This window comes from Pecten maximus, chromosome 12, assembly GCF_902652985.1.
Source record: "Pecten maximus chromosome 12, xPecMax1.1, whole genome shotgun sequence".
In the NCBI taxonomy this organism is placed as follows: Eukaryota; Metazoa; Mollusca; class Bivalvia; order Pectinida; family Pectinidae; genus Pecten; species Pecten maximus.
Window position 1 is genome coordinate 17187843 of NC_047026.1, and position 17666 is coordinate 17205508.

Here is a 17666-nt window from a genome sequence, read left to right on the forward strand (position 1 = left end):
TTAACATGTACATATCATAGGAAACCTATTGAACTTATTTTTAAGGATGAACAGAAGACAGACAAGACGACAAGCAATTTGTAAACCCCCACCATCTAATGATGGTGAGCTAAAAATCTGCAACATTACATCAAAGCAATTATTTTACAAAATTTGATAATTACATAATATTTTTTATAAATGTGTAAAAATGATAAAAACAAGAAAAACTGTGTTAATGCTGTAAACAAAATGCAGCTCCTGGTCCACTACGGTTACTGTTGCAAACATAATGGACCTACAAGTTGGGGGACAGAAGACATGCCAACAGCGAGTCTCACTTTAAACCCTTCGGTTTGTTTTTGTTTAACGTCCTATTAACAGCCAGGGTCATTTAAGGACGTGCCAGGTTTTGGAGGTGGAGGAAAGCCGGAGTACCCGGAGAAATACCACCGGCCAACGGTCAGTACCTGGCAACTGCCCCACGTAGGTTTCGAACTCGCAACCCAGAGGTGGAGGGCTAGTGATAAAGTGTCGGTACACCTTAACCACCCGGCCACCGCGGCCCCTTACTTTAAACCCAGATCCAGTGGCTTTTTACCATTTTATGCCTGTTACACATGTACACACAGCATAATATCGGTATCGCCCAATTTCTTTTTTCAAACATATATGTATACATATATCTATAAAAACATACTACAGTACTTATTCAAGTGAAATATTTATCACGAGAGGTCTCCAAAAATAAAGAAATCCTTACCAAGGTAGGTGTTGGAAAAAATTACTTATATTTGTCATGTTTGAATTAAATAACTTTTTCCTGTGCTTCCTGTTTGAAAAACCTGGAGTCCTCCCATTGAGCAGATATTTTAATGGAATAGTCCATAAGAATTTTAATCGTTACTGGAAAACACGGCAGAAGACTGTGCTCAGTTTTCAATGTCTCAAAGGTAATAGTGACAATCCTACAACAATATCAATGTTCTTGATGAGTAACAAAATAAATTGTTTTATTTAAGAGTAAGAGACTAACAATTAAGGTTACCTGTGATTGTATGTAACAAGAAACAAACATACAGAAACATAATAAATTGTGTTTATCATAGTTCTAAGCTACCCCGAGTTTACAGTCAAACCTGTCTATAAAGACCGCCCAAGGGGTTTGGTTTGTTGTGTTTAACGTCCTATTAACTGCCAGTGTTTCACGTCCTATTAACAGCCAGGGTCATTTAAGGACGTGCCAGGTTTTGGAGGTGGAGGAAAACCGGAGTACCCAGAGAAAAACCACCGGCCTACAGTCAGTGCCTGGCAACTGCCCTACGAGGTTTCGAACTCGCAACCCAGAGGTGGAGGCCTAGGGCTAGTGATAATCATCATTGACATATATATCAAGCTTTGGTACAAATGATATATAGATACACTCGATATTGAAATGTTTGATTTTGAAAATATTAATCTTTGATTTTCAACACATTTAAGTGAGGTAAGAATGAATCTGTATGGCGACCTCTGGAATAATGAACTGGATTATTTTTCGCAATGGCATAGAATAAAAAATACTACCATTGAAGAAAAATTCCAGTCTTCAAATAACTCCAAATATGGTGTCATTTATTAAAAGCACACCAAGACTAACATGGGATGAAAGATTCATAAATGTGACAGTAATAACAGGAAACTAAGGGCAAAATTTTGTCACTGCTAGTCCTTAACCACAAATTAAAGTGTATTTTTTGTCTTAGTCCTTAGCTACAAATTAAACAGTATATTTTTTTCTAACTCCATGTATTAAAATAAACTTTCCTTAAAATGGTGGAATGTAATGCAGTTCCACCATCATTTCACATATTACGTCTCGAGTGTATGATCTGGCAAGGTCTACTTTTCAATTTCAACATGATTTTCACATATCATGTCTCTAGTGACAAGTTTATTTTGTGCGACAAAGTTTACAATTTTGAAAGCGATGTTTACTTTTTCACAAAGCTTTTCAGAGCCCTTGGGAAAATCAGAAATGATCCAATTTTAATAATCAAGAAAAGAAGTACAACAAAAAAAAAATCTAAATTTGAAATTAACTATTAAAATAAACTATTAACAATAGTGAAACCAAACTTAATATGAACAACCACAGGAAATGATAACATCATTAGAAACCATCAGTATTGTCACTTTGGCAAATTATAATGAACCATAAGAAACAATATAAAGAGTTGATTTATACTTATTACGTTTTACTTTTTTATGTAATACTTTTTGTAAAGTATTTATATAATTGTTCTTTGTACTTAATACAGAAGTATTCTCTCATTTGAGTTTGATCTTAACACTTATATAGCTAGGTTACTGTAAAATTCAAACCATTATATTATCAAATTCCTTGACCCTTTGCCTGCTGCCAACAGGAAATCTTACTCGGAATTCATACCATTTTATTATCAAATCCCTTGACCCTTTGCCTGCTGCCAACAGGAAATCTTACTCGGAATTCATACCATTTTATTATCAAATCCCTTGACCCTTTGCCTGCTACCAACAGGAAATCTTACTTGTGCCAATAATCTTTATGTTTGTGAAAGTCTAAGGAAAATCTCTCTTCATGGATTATTCAACCTTACTTTCTTTTTCTAAATATAAACACATTGCACCATAATTACCTACAATTCCTTTTTCTGGTAGAAACAAAGAGACAAAGATGACTCTTAAATAAACATGAAGTTATGTTTTATGATCCCAATTTTATTGATTTAGTCAATCCTACTCAGTACATGTTAACTCAAAAATGGTAATATTGTCGTATCGATTAATAGCCGAGTAAAAAGGAATAATTACAGGCAAAGGGTTCAACAGGAAAATAAAAACATTGTCATAACCTGAAATTGCAAGTATTTATAGAAAACTCTTACAATACCAGCTAGTGAAAAAGTGACAGTGCAAGAATGTCATATACTCAATATATTTTGCACACAAGTCAATCATGGAATACTGTTACAAAGTAAATCTGCGTGTACACATATTTAGGACACACCAGAATTTGTCCATCACTTTCTCATCAGATCAACACATATCTGAAATGTTTAGTCCTTTAATGACCAGTCCACCAGGATCTTTGTAAAGGTTGATCATTCTTTTACCGACCGTGGATTTCCATCATTGCTGTCTGCCAGCAGCTATCCACATTTCCATTTCTGTTCACTACAGGAATCCTCAATGACCAACAAGACAAATCACCATCTATTGGGAATAGATAAATCAAAGCAACTTTACTCACTTTTAAAACAATATCTAACAAAACCAAAGAAAAACTTTCAGTTTTTTAAAGGCACTTGCCTAAATCCTAGGTCTACAAGCACATTCAAATAAATGCACTAATAATCAATCTTAAAACTTACTTTTAGGATTCATTGATAATTAGGAATGGGGTTTTACATACAATAATTTAAATTAAGGTAGTTTTGGTCTTATATCACCTTGAAAACATAGTTACTCAAGTACCCCATTGTTTTTGAGCTGAGACCTGCCCGAACATCCACTTAGGGCAAGTGAACTTAATCTCTACTACAACATCTGTATGTCTTTCATCTGCCCACCAACAACATTGGGCCATTTAAAAAATATGTTATGACAATTAGCCCAGAGTGGAAATAATGAAAGTTTAGACAAGATCATTACCTCTAACCCTTTTATTCCTTCTTGCCCTTCTTCATAGCTTGCAGTCGAGCTTCAAGCAGTGCAATTTGTTCCTGAATATTGGCCGCCTCATCATCTGCTGAAAGTGATAGGCCAAAGGATTTTATATAAATAGAGGTTACACAACGAGTGGTTGTTGGATATGGGATTTATTTCACACGAATAAGTTATTTTTTAAAAGTTACAAAAGACACGAGCTTTAGCGAGTGTTTTTTGCAACTTTTAAAAAATAACTTACGAGTGTGAAATAAATTCCATATCCAACAATTTCGAGTCATGTCACCTGTTTCTACCACAATAATATCGGCTTGAATCAAAGGGAAACGTGGCCAAGTATAATTTCGCGTATGCAAATAAAGTGTACCGGTGACGTCCGGGACCCGGTGATGTGACGTCATTAGATTATTGATGACGTCAATAACAATTGCAGCTTGGGTCAAAGTTCACCGTGTTAGCCAATCGAAATGCGTACAGAGTTTATACCACGTGTGGTATAAACAGATTGTTAATCAACGGCTGTAATGATTAACTGATGGTCTGAGAGTTGAATAACACAGGGTATTGTGGTAGAATCAGAAATAAACTTATTGGTGCATAGAGTTGATCAGACCAAATTGAAGGACTTACAGGACTTTTTTGCCATTTTCAATAACTACTCTGCATTTATGAGGCAATATGAGATTTGGATTGTTTCAAGGACTATCAAATCTGTATTTATTTGGCAATAAAAGAATTTGGCCCTGCATTTGAAACAAGAGGCCCATGGGCCTATGGGCCTTAACAGTCACCTGGTTTATGATATATTTTAAGCATATTTGGCCCCTGTGACCTTGAAGGTCAAGGTCATCCATTTGAACAAACTTTGTAGCCCTTCATCCAAGCATGCTACAGACCTAATATTGGGTCTCTGGGCCTCTAGGTTATCGAGAAGAAAGTGTTTAAAGATTTTAGCATATTTGGCCCCTGTGACCTTGAATGAAGGTCAAGTTCATCCACTTGAACAAACTTTAGCCCTTTATCCCAGCATGCCACACACCCAATATCAGGTCTCTGGGCCTATTGGTTATTGAGAAGAAGTTGAAAATGTAAATAGTTTACGACGGACGATGCCGGACAAAAGGCAATCGCAATAGGACAACTGAGACTTTGTCTTTGTCTCAGGTGACCTAAACAAAATGCTTCAATGTTTGTTTCTATACCACTATTGATTTGAAGGGGGGGAGAAGGGGGAAGTGCAGTCACTGAATTAATCTCACTGAGTGTCTGACTGCCTGCTATCAGAGCTTCAGGTGATTTTGCATTTACGTGGGTCATTGAGCCCATCTTGACCAGAAAGTAGGGGTCATTTTATTAAATCATGGGCCATCATTTTTATGACCTCTTACTAGTGTACCATAATTTATTTTGGACAACAGACTGAATTTAACTAAAGTGGCATTCATAGGATTGTCTCATAACTCATCTGTCTACTTTAATTTTTGACTGAATGTTGTTAAAATCAAACATTTAAGCATCGAGCGATAGCTGCAGGTACATACCCTATTAGGGATCCCAAAACATAGCCGCCAAGTCAATATTTGCAAATTATCACAATTTTGAAACGAAATATTTGTGATTCTGATAATCCAAACATTAATTATGATACTGTAATATAAGTAAGATAAATTTTCCTTTGTTTTCCCAAATTTTTTACTTAAAACTTGACATAATTGATCGTTTAATTCTTCACTATAAACACCAAACCCGCTGATCCAAATCATGACGACCAAGTCAATTTGCTACCGGCAAAAAAAACAAATATATTTCAATGTAAATAGCCATTCCAGTTTATGTCTACATATCCGACTGCAATATGCACATTATAATATTTCATTCTTTTGTGACGACTCAAATCGTCGGAAAACATCGTGAAATATGTTGATATTACTCACTGGTTCAGCATAGTCATACGTAGGAAATGACACCGAAGATACGTTTTTAAGAAATAAAAAGCATTGTAAATATTGTATTGATGAGTTATTTAACGTACCAGAAGCATATTCATTCGTTAGGATTGTCAATTTCAAAGAATTCAGCGTTTTATGCTGGGTTGTTTACATAGGTAACAAAATGGCGGCCTCAAATTTACTTTTGTTTTCTGCGCGATTGTTAACAAGTAAAAACAATAAAGCTATCAAAAACGATAGAATATATGTAACCGAGTCATTTTAATCATCAAAATAAATTAGAAACATGTAAAACATTTGCATAGCGAAAAAAATCCAATGTTTAGGCTGCGTGATTACTTACACACGTGTGACACATACGCCTGTCAACAGGTGTATTTCCGCGATTCTTCCTCGCGATTTCGCCATATTTCCAAGGAAATATTCGGTAAAAGAGTTTTTACTCGTTTCATACAATAAACTTCATTTGATATTAAGCTTCATACAGCAGCCAAAGATTGTTTTATCAGTAAAAGATTGTTTTATCAGTAAAAGATTGTTTTATCGAAGTCCGATGTGATAGCCATATTCTCCAACACCAAAGGACTACCAAGCGTTCACTTCCGGCACGGACAGCAAAATTTGAATGAGTACATAAAGAGTTAAATTCAAAGAATTTACTTCTCTTTTTTATGACAAAACTTGTCATTCTACTGTCATTTTCCAAACATGTGCTTTTGGTTGTGTGATCTCACGGAATGGGGTTTATTACGAACCTACCTACTTTCGTTTTAGTATATATTTGCATCTCGCCGGCAGGCCCATGTACAGACAAAGTCGTGCGTCATTTAAAACAAGAGATCCCAGAGGGATCTTGGCGCCCACCATTGAATGATCTTCATAGGTTCCATGTCAGATTGATCTTTTCTCTACTTTTCCCTTCATTTTACTAATCTGTGCAAATTGAGACATCCCTCCAGTACTTTTCAAATAAGGGAATCCTAGCTATATAAGAAATTTGAGATTTAACGATAATGGCTGTTTGTTTGCCAGGTTGTTTTCAGGACAGACTGGTCCAAAAATGCAATACAAGGGACCAAGGGGAACCTACTTATGAAATTTGAGAAAGATCCATTCAGTACTTTGAGAAATAGAGATAACAAACTTCAACTGTCAAAATCCAAGATGGCGGTCTGTCGGCCATATTGTTTTCCAATTGATCTCAAAATGCAATTAGCATAACGACGCACCAAGGGGAACCTCCATATGAAATTTGAGAAAGATCCATTCAGTACATTCTCAGAAATAGCTATAACAAACTTCAATTGTCAAAATCCAAGATGGCTGCCTGTCGGCCATGTTGTTTTCTGATTGGTCTCAAAACGCAATATGCATAACTAGGCACCAAGGGAAACCTACATATGAAATTTCAGAAAGATCCATTCAGTACATTCTCAGAAATAGCGATAACAAACTTCAATTGTCAAAATCCAAGATGGCTGCCTGTCGGCCATGTTGGTTTTCGGATTGGTCTCAAAAGCAATATGCATACCTAGGCACCAAGGGAAACCTACATATGAAATTTGAGAAAGATCCATTCAGTACTTCTCAGAAATAGTGATAACAAACTTCAATTGTCAAAATCCAAGATGGCTGCCTGTCGGCCATGTTGTTTTCCGATTGGTCTCAAATCGCAATATGCATAACTAGGCACCAAGGGGAACCTACATATGAAATTTGAGAAAGATCCCTTCAGTACTTTCTCAGAAATAGCGATAACAAACTTCAATTGTCAAAATCCAAGATGGCTGCCTGTCGGCCATTTTGTTATCCGATTTGTCTCAAAACGCAATATGCATAACTATGCACCAAGGGGAACCTTCATATGAAATTTGAGAAAGATTCCTTCAGTACTTTCTCAGAAATAGCGATAACAAACTTCAATTGTCAAAATCCAAGATGGCTGCCTGTCGGCCATGTTGTTATCCGATTGGTCTCAAAATGCAATATGCATAACTAGGCACCAAGGGGAACCTTCATATGAAATTTGAGAAAGATCCCTTCAGTACTTTCTCAGAAATAGCGATAACAAACTTCAATCATCAAAATCCAAGATGGCTGCCTGTTGGCCATTTTGTTTTCTGACTGGTCTCAAATCGCAATATGCATAACTAGGCACCAAGGGGAACCTACATATGAAATTTGAGAAAGATTCCTTCAGTACTTTCTCAGAAATAGCGATAACAAACTTCAATTGTCAAAATCCAAGATGGCTGCCTGTCGGCCATTTTGTTTTCTGATTGGTCTCAAAACGCAATATGCATAACTAGGCACCAAGGGAAACCTACATATGAAATTTCAGAAAGATCCATTCAGTACATTCTCAGAAATAGCGATAACAAACTTCAATTGTCAAAATCCAAGATGGCTGCCTGTCGGCCATGTTGTTTTCGGATTGGTCTCAAAAAGCAATATGCATAACTAGGCACCAAGGGAAACCTACATATGAAATTTGAGAAAGATCCATTCAGTACTTTCTCAGAAATAGTGATAACAAACTTCAATTGTCAAAATCCAAGATGGCTGCCTGTCGGCCATGTTGTTTTCCGATTGGTCTCAAATCGCAATATGCATAACTAGGCACCAAGGGAAACCTACATATGAAATTTGAGAAAGATCCCTTCAGTACTTTCTCAGAAATAGCGATAACAAACTTCAATTGTCAAAATCCAAGATGGCTGCCTGTCGGCCATTTTGTTATCCGATTTGTCTCAAAACGCAATATGCATAACTAGGCACCAAGGGGAACCTTCATATGAAATTTGAGAAAGATCCCTTCAGTACTTTCTCAGAAATAGCGATAACAAACTTCAATTGTCAAAATCCAAGATGGCTGCCTGTCGGCCATGTTGTTATCCGATTGGTCTCAAAATGCAATATGCATAACTAGGCACCAAGGGGAACCTTCATATGAAATTTGAGAAAGATCCCTTCAGTACTTTCTCAGAAATAGCGATAACAAACTTCAATCGTCAAATCCAAGATGGCTGCCTGTCGGCCATTTTGTTTTCTGATTGGTCTCAAATCGCAATATGCATAACTAGGCACCAAGGGGAACCTACATATGAAATTTAAGAAAGATTCCTTCAGTACTTTCTCAGAAATAGCGATAACAAACTTCAATTGTCAAAATCCAAGATGGCTGCCTGTCGGCCATGTTGTTTTCGGATTGGTCTCAAAAAGCAATATGCATAACTAGGCACCAAGGGAAACCTACATATGAAATTTGAGAAAGATCCATTCAGTACTTTCTCAGAAATAGTGATAACAAACTTCAATTGTCAAAATCCAAGATGGCTGCCTGTCGGCCATGTTGTTTTCTGATTAGTCTCAAAATGCAATATGCATAACTAAGCACCGAGGGGAACCTACATATGAAATTTGAGAAAGATCCCTTCAGTACTTTCTCAGAAATAGCGATAACAAACTTCAATTGTCAAAATCCAAGATGGCTGCCTGTCGGCCATTTTGTTATCCGATTTGTCTCAAAACGCAATATGCATAACTAGGCACCAAGGGGAACCTTCATATGAAATTTGAGAAAGATCCCTTCAGTACTTTCTCAGAAATAGCGATAACAAACTTCAATTGTCAAAATCCAAGATGGCTGCCTGTCGGCCATGTTGTTATCCGATTGGTCTCAAAATGCAATATGCATAACTAGGCACCAAGGGGAACCTTCATATGAAATTTGAGAAAGATCCCTTCAGTACTTTCTCAGAAATAGCGATAACAAACTTCAATCGTCAAAATCCAAGATGGCTGCCTGTCGGCCATTTTGTTTTCTGATTGGTCTCAAATCGCAATATGCATAACTAGGCACCAAGGGGAACCTACATAGGAAATTTAAGAAAGATTCCTTCAGTACTTTCTCAGAAATAGCGATAACAAGAATTGTTTACGGACGGAGGGACGGAGGGACGGACGGACGGACGGACGACGGACCACGGACGCAGGGCGATTTGAACAGCCCACCATCTGATGATGGTGGGCTAAAAATCATGCGGGATTGGCGCGCTCGCATCGTCAATCTGAAGCACTGGGCTATTCATATTCAAACATGCCCACTTTCTTTTCTTTGCCGTAATCAAGTTCTTATGTCTCTCAAAGAAATCAAGCAGTCAATTGACCATGACTAGTGTAAGAACAGCTTAATATTGCAACAGGATTCCTAACAAATTCCCGAAAATATCACAAGCAATGTTTATGACAAAATGTTGTGGTTATTCAAATACAAAGAAAGAATTTTTGTTTATTAGGATTTGGGTTATAATGATCAATTTTATTTCAATCTTCATAGCATAATACTGAATTCAAGGATTTTTCAAGATATGTGAATCATTTTCCGGACAACTTATTAATAACATCAGCACAAGCATATCATATCTGTATTATTACAAGTCTTCTGACATGTAAAGCAAAGTTACTAAATCTAATCCTCAATTCGAAACTAGTTGAAAATGTTTAGATCTGCCCTTACTGCTAAAAAATATCCGACAATGACAGTGATTGTTTATGCGTGTTACAACTCTTCATATTTTGTTATATAGCAATGCAACATATTTATCAACCCACAAAAACACCTGGACAATTAGCAATTTGATCTACCAAAGGTCCAAATTATATGAGCTCGGTAGAATACAAGTTATGAAATCTCATTAAAAATTGACAAGTCTTGTATTAGATATTATAATATTAAATATTTTAGAAACAAATCTTAATCTTAACAAATTGTGCATTTGACTCACCTTCTGCTTGGGGCCTCTTAGCCAATCCAGCTTCAACCAAGTGTTCAGAAACGTTGGTACCACCAGCACTCAATTCCACCATGTACACATCCCCCGCCCTTCTCAATGATATCCAACATCAGCTTCTCGTTGCAGAATACTCCAAGCTTATCTGATGCTTCTTTAGACCATGCTGCACCTACTGGCTTCAACCCTGCCATAAATATATGATCCTGGTATACATATATATTATATACATTTGTGTTACTATGTTATATATATAATTATAAGCACAATGTATCATATGCACTATGTGTCATTAATCCAAAGATGAAGATTTGAATTTCCTGTCGTAGTTGTACTTTGTACGTGTTGAATGTATGTGTACAATTCACATTCATGTATTATATACTTTGCGATTCAGATATTCATATCATCTAATAGACGACTTGTCACTATGATCATGTCAGGATATCACACCAACCATCACTGCGCCATTGAAAGATTCTTTTTAAGAACATGGATGTGGGGCAGTGGTTTAAGCTGCGAGTATTTCTGGCTAGGAGATTAAGTGCCGTAGATTGTGAGTTCAAGGCCCAGTCATATGTCAAGTGAGATCACGAGAGATAACGAGATCCATCACTTTTCAAGAAGCAGCCGGGTACAGAGGACGTCTGCTCTGTCTGCTTCCGTTGTTTTTTTGAAATTTAATTATATTATTAGTATAGAACATCACCCACCAAACAGATAAATTACCACATCAGGAATTTTTTAAGCCTTGTACATAAAGCTTCCTAAGGATCACTTACCATGTAAGGAGCATTTGAATGCGGTGACAGGGAGCTCTGTATACTCGGGTTGAATTGGGCGCACCTTATCCCTTGGTACAACCTCGGTGTTTCCGAAGTCAATAAAATGGATAAGTAATGTGTTGTCTGGGAAATCCTTCCTAACAACCGCTCTGTACCATGACCCGTCTACAAATTCAACATCAGAAACTCAGAAAATATACTGATTAAGAAATCAACAGCTGAAAATGAAAGATCTTCATAAAAGAACAAGAGGCCCATGGGCCTTAACGGTCACCTGAGATTTGAAATATTTCAGTTAATTTAATTTGACCCTTTTTGGCCCCGCGCATTGCAAACGCATACAAATCCCCTTGCGTGCTAACACATGAACTCTGACGCAAAATGGGCGGTGGGGGTGGGGGGTTATTGCAGGACATTGAAATAACATCAGTTGTCATTTGCACTGAACTGCAATAGACATGACCTTAACCTTGACCTTGGCACCCTGAAACACGAACTCGTTCGAGGTATTCCTATGCTGGACCCATATATGAAGTTTGGTCAGGATCCGTTCAAAAATGAAGTCGCAAGAGCGCTGACAAAGATTTTCTATAAATAGTAACGCTGACCTTGACCTTGGCACCCTGAAACACGAACTCGTTCGAGGTATTCCCATGCTGGACCCATATATGAAGTTTGGTCAGGATCCGTTCAGAAATGAAATTGCAAGAGTGCCGACAAAGATTTTCTATAAATAGTAACGGTGACCTTGACCTTGACCTTGGCATCCTGAAACACAAACTCGTTCGAGGTATTCCCATGCTGGACCCATATATGAAGTTTGGTCAGGATCCGTTCAGAAATGAAGTTGTAAGAGTGCTGACAAAGATTTTCTATAAATAGTAACGGTGACCTTGACCTTGACCCTGGCACCCTGAAACACATACTCGTTCGAGGTATTCCGATGCTGGAAACATATATGAAGTTTGGTCAGAATCCGTTCAAAAATGAAGTCGCAAGAGTGCTGACAAAAAGTAAACATACGTACGTACGTACTTACGTACGAACGGAACGCTATATCCCCTCCCCGACTTTCGTCGTGAGGGGATAATAAAACAAATCAGTCAAAAATGTGATTTCCCTATACAAACTATAGCAAAATTGACCCCCTCCCAAGGGGCAAACTTGTGACCCCAGGGTCATGAAATTCATAAATTTAGTAAAGCACCATAAGACCCTTCCACCTATGAAGAGTATTTGATTTTACATTATTTGCGTCTTGAAAACAATATTTTTGAAATTTCAGTCAATTTGACCATTTTTAGTCCCGCCCATCAGCCCCTGTGAGTCAGTCAGCGCCAACATGTGTATACCATCAAACTGCCTTCACAAGCTGATCATGTTAAGCAAGTTAGAATGAATTTCAATAGAAATAAAACAAACTATAGTCAAAAATGTGATTTCCCTATATAAACTATAGTAAAGTTTACCCCCTCCCCAGGGGCAAACTTGAGACCAAAGGGTCATGAAATTCACAATTTTGGTAAAGCACCTTAAGACCCTTCCATCTATGAAGAGTATTTGATTCCATCATATCTGGGAGTAAAGAATTTTTTTTTTTGAAATTTCAGTCAATTTGGCCCTTTTTAGCCCCTCCCATCAGCCCCTGGGGGTCAGATCAGGGCCAACATGTGCATGCCATCAAACTGTCATCCCATACTGATAATGTTTACCAAATTAGAATGAATTCCAATAGAAATAAAACAAATAAAAGTCAAAAATGTGATCTCCCTATATAAACCATATAATTTACAATTTTGGTTAACCTTTAGCCATAGAAGCTTCCTGCCAAATTTCATTGAATTTAGTTTAGGGGTTCTGGAGAAGAAGTCGATAATGTAAATTGTCCACGGACGCACGACGACGGACAAAAGGCAATTAGAATAGGTCACTTGAGACTTTGTCTCAGGTGACCTGAAATGTTTAGATATAAGAATAATTAATTTCACACTTGATTTTATATACAGTGGAACTTCGTTAACTCGAAGTCGACGGGACCACGAAAAAACTTCGAGTTATCCGAGTGTTCGAATTAAGCGAGTTATCATTTTTTGGTGAAAAGTTTGGTCAATATTTGTCAACATTATATAATCATTATAACTTCGCTCTGTCGCTCATCAGTTTAGTGTGAAGACTGGTCAATACATGTAAATATATATGTAATGTTTCGTTATGTCACTTGTAATTTGGTGTAGTTTTGCCGATATACAGTCACGATAAAGTTTCTTTCACTTAGTCACTTCAATAACGATCTGATGTGCAAGTCATGTTTGCAAAAGGTAAACGATAAAACGGAATTCGACAAAATAACAAGTTATTAATGTCAAAACAAATAACCGTTTAAGTTTAAAACAGATTGCATACAAAACGTAACAGAACCATTACCTTTTATTGGACATATATAAAATACTGTTTGATCGGCCTACTTACTTTTTATTGATAACCACGCCATTTCCATGTGTATTAGCACCGGAAGTTGGGCTGCGCATGTGCGTATAAAATGTTACTGTAACTGAGTTGGCGTTTTATCCGATTTAATAGACAGCACTGACCGTTACAGTTGTACTCTGAACACCTCGGCAGTAATTACGCTATTTTTTCAGCAGTTTAAAGATGTAATAGGCGCCGGTGACTGTTTCATTTCTACACCTGTAAAAACATCAGCCGGGTAGATCTACCGGTGTGTCGGAGATTAGTTCCGCTTGAGCGAACGGGCAGATGAGTTGTTGACTATCGTGTGTACTGATATCGGCGACCGCCTTGGGAAATTACCTGATGTAAGTAAAGCAGTACTTTTTATCACCAAGACTTGTTGTTATAAGATTCAACCGACAATTTCTTTTATGAATTTATGAAACACTTATAATAGCATGTAGGTTAGTAGTGCCGATATGTTCAGTATTACAAACGGAATTTAGCTCTTAAAAAATGTCGGCGTTTGCCACCGATCGACGAAAATTATACTTCGAGTTATTCGAACATTTCAAGTACAATTTTTATTGTTGGGACCAAATTTTTACTTCGTATTATCCGAGTTTTTCGAGTTATCCGAATTCGAATTTTCCGAGTTTTTTTTACTAAGATAAAGAGAGAATTCGGCCGGGACCGGCGAGGTACTTCGAGTTAAGCGGGGTATTCGAGTTATCCGAGTTCGAGTTAACGAAGTTCCACTGTACTAGTATATTATTTAGGTGTTCCAATATAACATTTCTTATCAAAACAATACATCGGGTTCAAAGCCTTCAAACACTATCTTACCAGTGAACTGAGCACAACAGAGGTTACCAGCCTCTGGTCTGAACGCGGGATTGGTGTTTTCCATCTCACAGTGTAACATAATACTCTGCAGCAGGAGAGTCAGGGCTTGGATATCTACAAGTCAAAAATACATGTAGGAGACAACTAGGAGACATCATATAATGTATGGTTTAAATACCATTGGTATGTTTTAGTATTTTTTACAACATCAAAAGTATCCAAAATCCATTTTTCTAACTACAATTACTGGATAAGCAAGGAACTTGCAAGCAAACGGGAGCAATTTGTTCTATAAATGTAATCACTGTATACTAGTAGCATTTCATGAGAAAAGAATTCTTTAATTTTAAATTATTACATGAAATATTGCGAGACTTATAGAGATGATCCTGTTCATCACATCTGATGTTGTTTTTAATATATAATTTCCTATCTATGCTCAATTTAACATCTGACGATGGACACATTACCAGTTCAGAGGACCTACAAAGAAATGGGCAACAAGTGGGAAGACTTTAGCTTGTTACATACCCAAATATTCATCAAGAAATTGTAGTCATTTTGAGAGACACATAGAAAAGACGTCAGCTCCTAGATACTTACTTTCTTCAATGGTTATCTGACAGTAGAATTCTTCAGGATTCACAACATATGAAATGATAATTTCAAATTTTTTCTCCTTTGGTTCAAACTTTTCTATCTCAGACAGTTTAATATTTCCGGTCCTTGGTTCTTCAGGATGTGGGGAGAGTTGGTGCCTCGGAGTGCCCTTCACCTTAAACATGTTATTGATGTCCACTCCATCAGCGGTGGTAAGGAGTATGGAATACACTCCACTGTCAATATGCTGAGCCTCAACCTGGACTTTACAGCCTCCGACCATCTGAGCAAAGGCCTGGAGCGTGTCTTGTGACTGCCCCTCATTGGTCACATTGTCAAGTTTGCAATGAACACTCTGACAAGGCAGAGTCTTCAGGGTAGAATCCATCTTCCTGATATTGTCTGTACTGACCTCTTCACTGTTACCATAATCAACAAATTGTGTACTGAACTGACCGTCCTCCATGATGTCTAGGACCTTAGCTCGATACCACTGATCGTCTTGGGAAAACTTGGCACAGATCAGCTCCCCCTTTACAGGGGTGTAAGGGCTGGCAGAAGCACAATACACCGATATACTTTCCTGTAATTCTACCAGTTTTGCCTGAGATTTCACAAGTTGTATGTAAAAGGACTCAAAGTCTACAATGAATGATACAACCGCTTCTTCAATTGTAATTGGTAGTGTTTCTACGGGAACATCGGAACTCATGATGGGCTGTGAGTTTGGCACTGGAGTGGTCGCTGCTTTAGGAATTGCAGCCGGTTCTGTCGTTGCAGGAACACTTGTATCGACCACTTCTGGTGCTGGAGAAACTGATGGTTCAGCCACAGGATTCTGATATTCATGCACTGCCTGTTGGATGAGTGCAGAGGTTGAAATCTTATCTTCTCCAATCTTTATGTCAATCATTGCTATATCACCCACCATGCATTTGAATTCCGCTTCAAGAGGATCGTCTGTCAATGCAGCAAAACTCTGTATGATTTCCTGTGGCCAAACCTCTGGGGCTGTAACTCCATGTAGACAACATCGTACAGACTGAGCTGGTAAGGAAGCACAGGATTCGATGGCAGCGGCCAACTGAGAGAATTCTTTAACTTCTCTATTACCAAAGTCAATGAAATAAACTTCTGCTTCCTTGTCTGTGAGGTGGTTAACCTCTGCTCTATACCAACCTCCCTCATACAGCCCAAGCACCAGTTCACCAACCTTTTGGGGCCTGAAAACACACCATTGAATTGGTTTTTATTAAAATCTGGTCTGTGATTGAAGTCTCTATTATTATCATTATTAATTTTTCCATTTCTTGTTTATTTTCGTTTTAAAGCTATCTTTAGAATTAACAAAATATTTTATTGGTAGTTGTAAATGTGTTCAACATTTTATTTCTAATATGTTGATATTCATTGGAAAAAAGGAAATAAAAATTTTGCAATATTTTCCACATTTGGTTTCAAAAATAGAATCTTCATGCTAAGGAAAAAGGATTTTAAAATTTTGGTAATTAGCCCTTCCATTCAAGCAAATAATCCATTCAATATCACAGTTTTTGATTTGTCTTAGATCCTGTTATTAATTCTATTAATTTAATAGACTGAAATGGAAAATGCAAGAGTGAAAGAAACCTGTACAACACAATAACTGCGAATTACATTTTACTTCAAATTTATTCTATAAATTATTACAATTACTAAGATTAATTGATCTTAAAAGATAAAATACTAGTATTTTATGTACTACATGCAAGACAAATCTATAAGTGAACATTAAAATTATTAAAGATAATGTCGGACATGAGTGGAAATTACTTCCCTTTAAAGTGAATACTGCACAGCATTATACATATCGGAAACATCAGTGATCATGTAAGCTGACATCTAATTATTCATAATGTGGAAGAGGTACTGTTACAGTACGCAGTAGTAATTAATCCTAGCTATTCGTCAAGCATGTATAACACCCAATATATTCTACAAGTGTCACACTTGACTGTGTAGGACTTAACAGTTTGGATCTTGCTGGACATTCACACAGGCAATGGATGTTATAGGTGGTACTGGATAAATGGCAGTATGATTACATACTTAATTATCATCCATTAATAATGACATTTCATGAACACATTTGTAATCGATCAGTGGATCGCAAAAGAAGCGTGTGGCAAAAATCTAATTGGACGAAAAATTGGCAACTAAGTTGCAGAATTACCAGTTATATGATACTACATATCTGGCAATAGAATTCAAACTTACACATTTTACAATATATTTGACGGAAAAATGAATTTTCTATGGCCAACTTACTTGTAGCAAGCTGGGACAGTTTCCATAACTTTATTGAGTTCTAAACTGAATTCAGCAAATGGTCGTATGAGATGATCCAGGTTGAGCTGTATTACAAAGCTGGCAGGAGAGGTTACGTCCGTGATCATGACTTCGACAACCTCATTAGGCGCCAGCTTATCCACTACACTACCCAAAGACTTCGCCATCACAGAAATTCTTAAAGTATAAAAAGAATTTATGAGCAAACACTTCCATCAACAGTTCAATTAAATAAAACATTTCTC

At 37.1% G+C, this 17666-nt stretch overlaps 1 protein-coding gene across 5 annotated transcripts in view; it reads right to left on the reverse strand.

Moving 5' to 3' along the window:
* Nucleotides 1–3115: 3115 nt before the first annotated feature.
* LOC117339368 (tudor domain-containing protein 1-like) overlaps nt 3116–17666 on the reverse strand; it is a 49825-nt gene continuing 35274 nt past the window's right edge. For 4 of the 5 annotated variants that reach the window (XM_033900921.1, XM_033900918.1, XM_033900922.1 and 1 more), the window contains 7 exons: nt 17401–17598; nt 15097–16316; nt 14494–14607; nt 11194–11361; nt 10406–10598; nt 3655–3751; nt 3116–3216 (listed from right to left, as the gene is read on the reverse strand). In XM_033900921.1, coding sequence (XP_033756812.1) covers nt 10450–10598; nt 11194–11361; nt 14494–14607; nt 15097–16316; nt 17401–17598 — 1849 coding nt within the window. In that variant the 3' untranslated portion in view covers nt 3116–3216; nt 3655–3751; nt 10406–10449. The remainder of the gene's footprint in view (nt 3217–3654; nt 3752–10405; nt 10599–11193; nt 11362–14493; nt 14608–15096; nt 16317–17400; nt 17599–17666) is intronic. The other variant, XM_033900920.1, reaches the window with a different exon arrangement.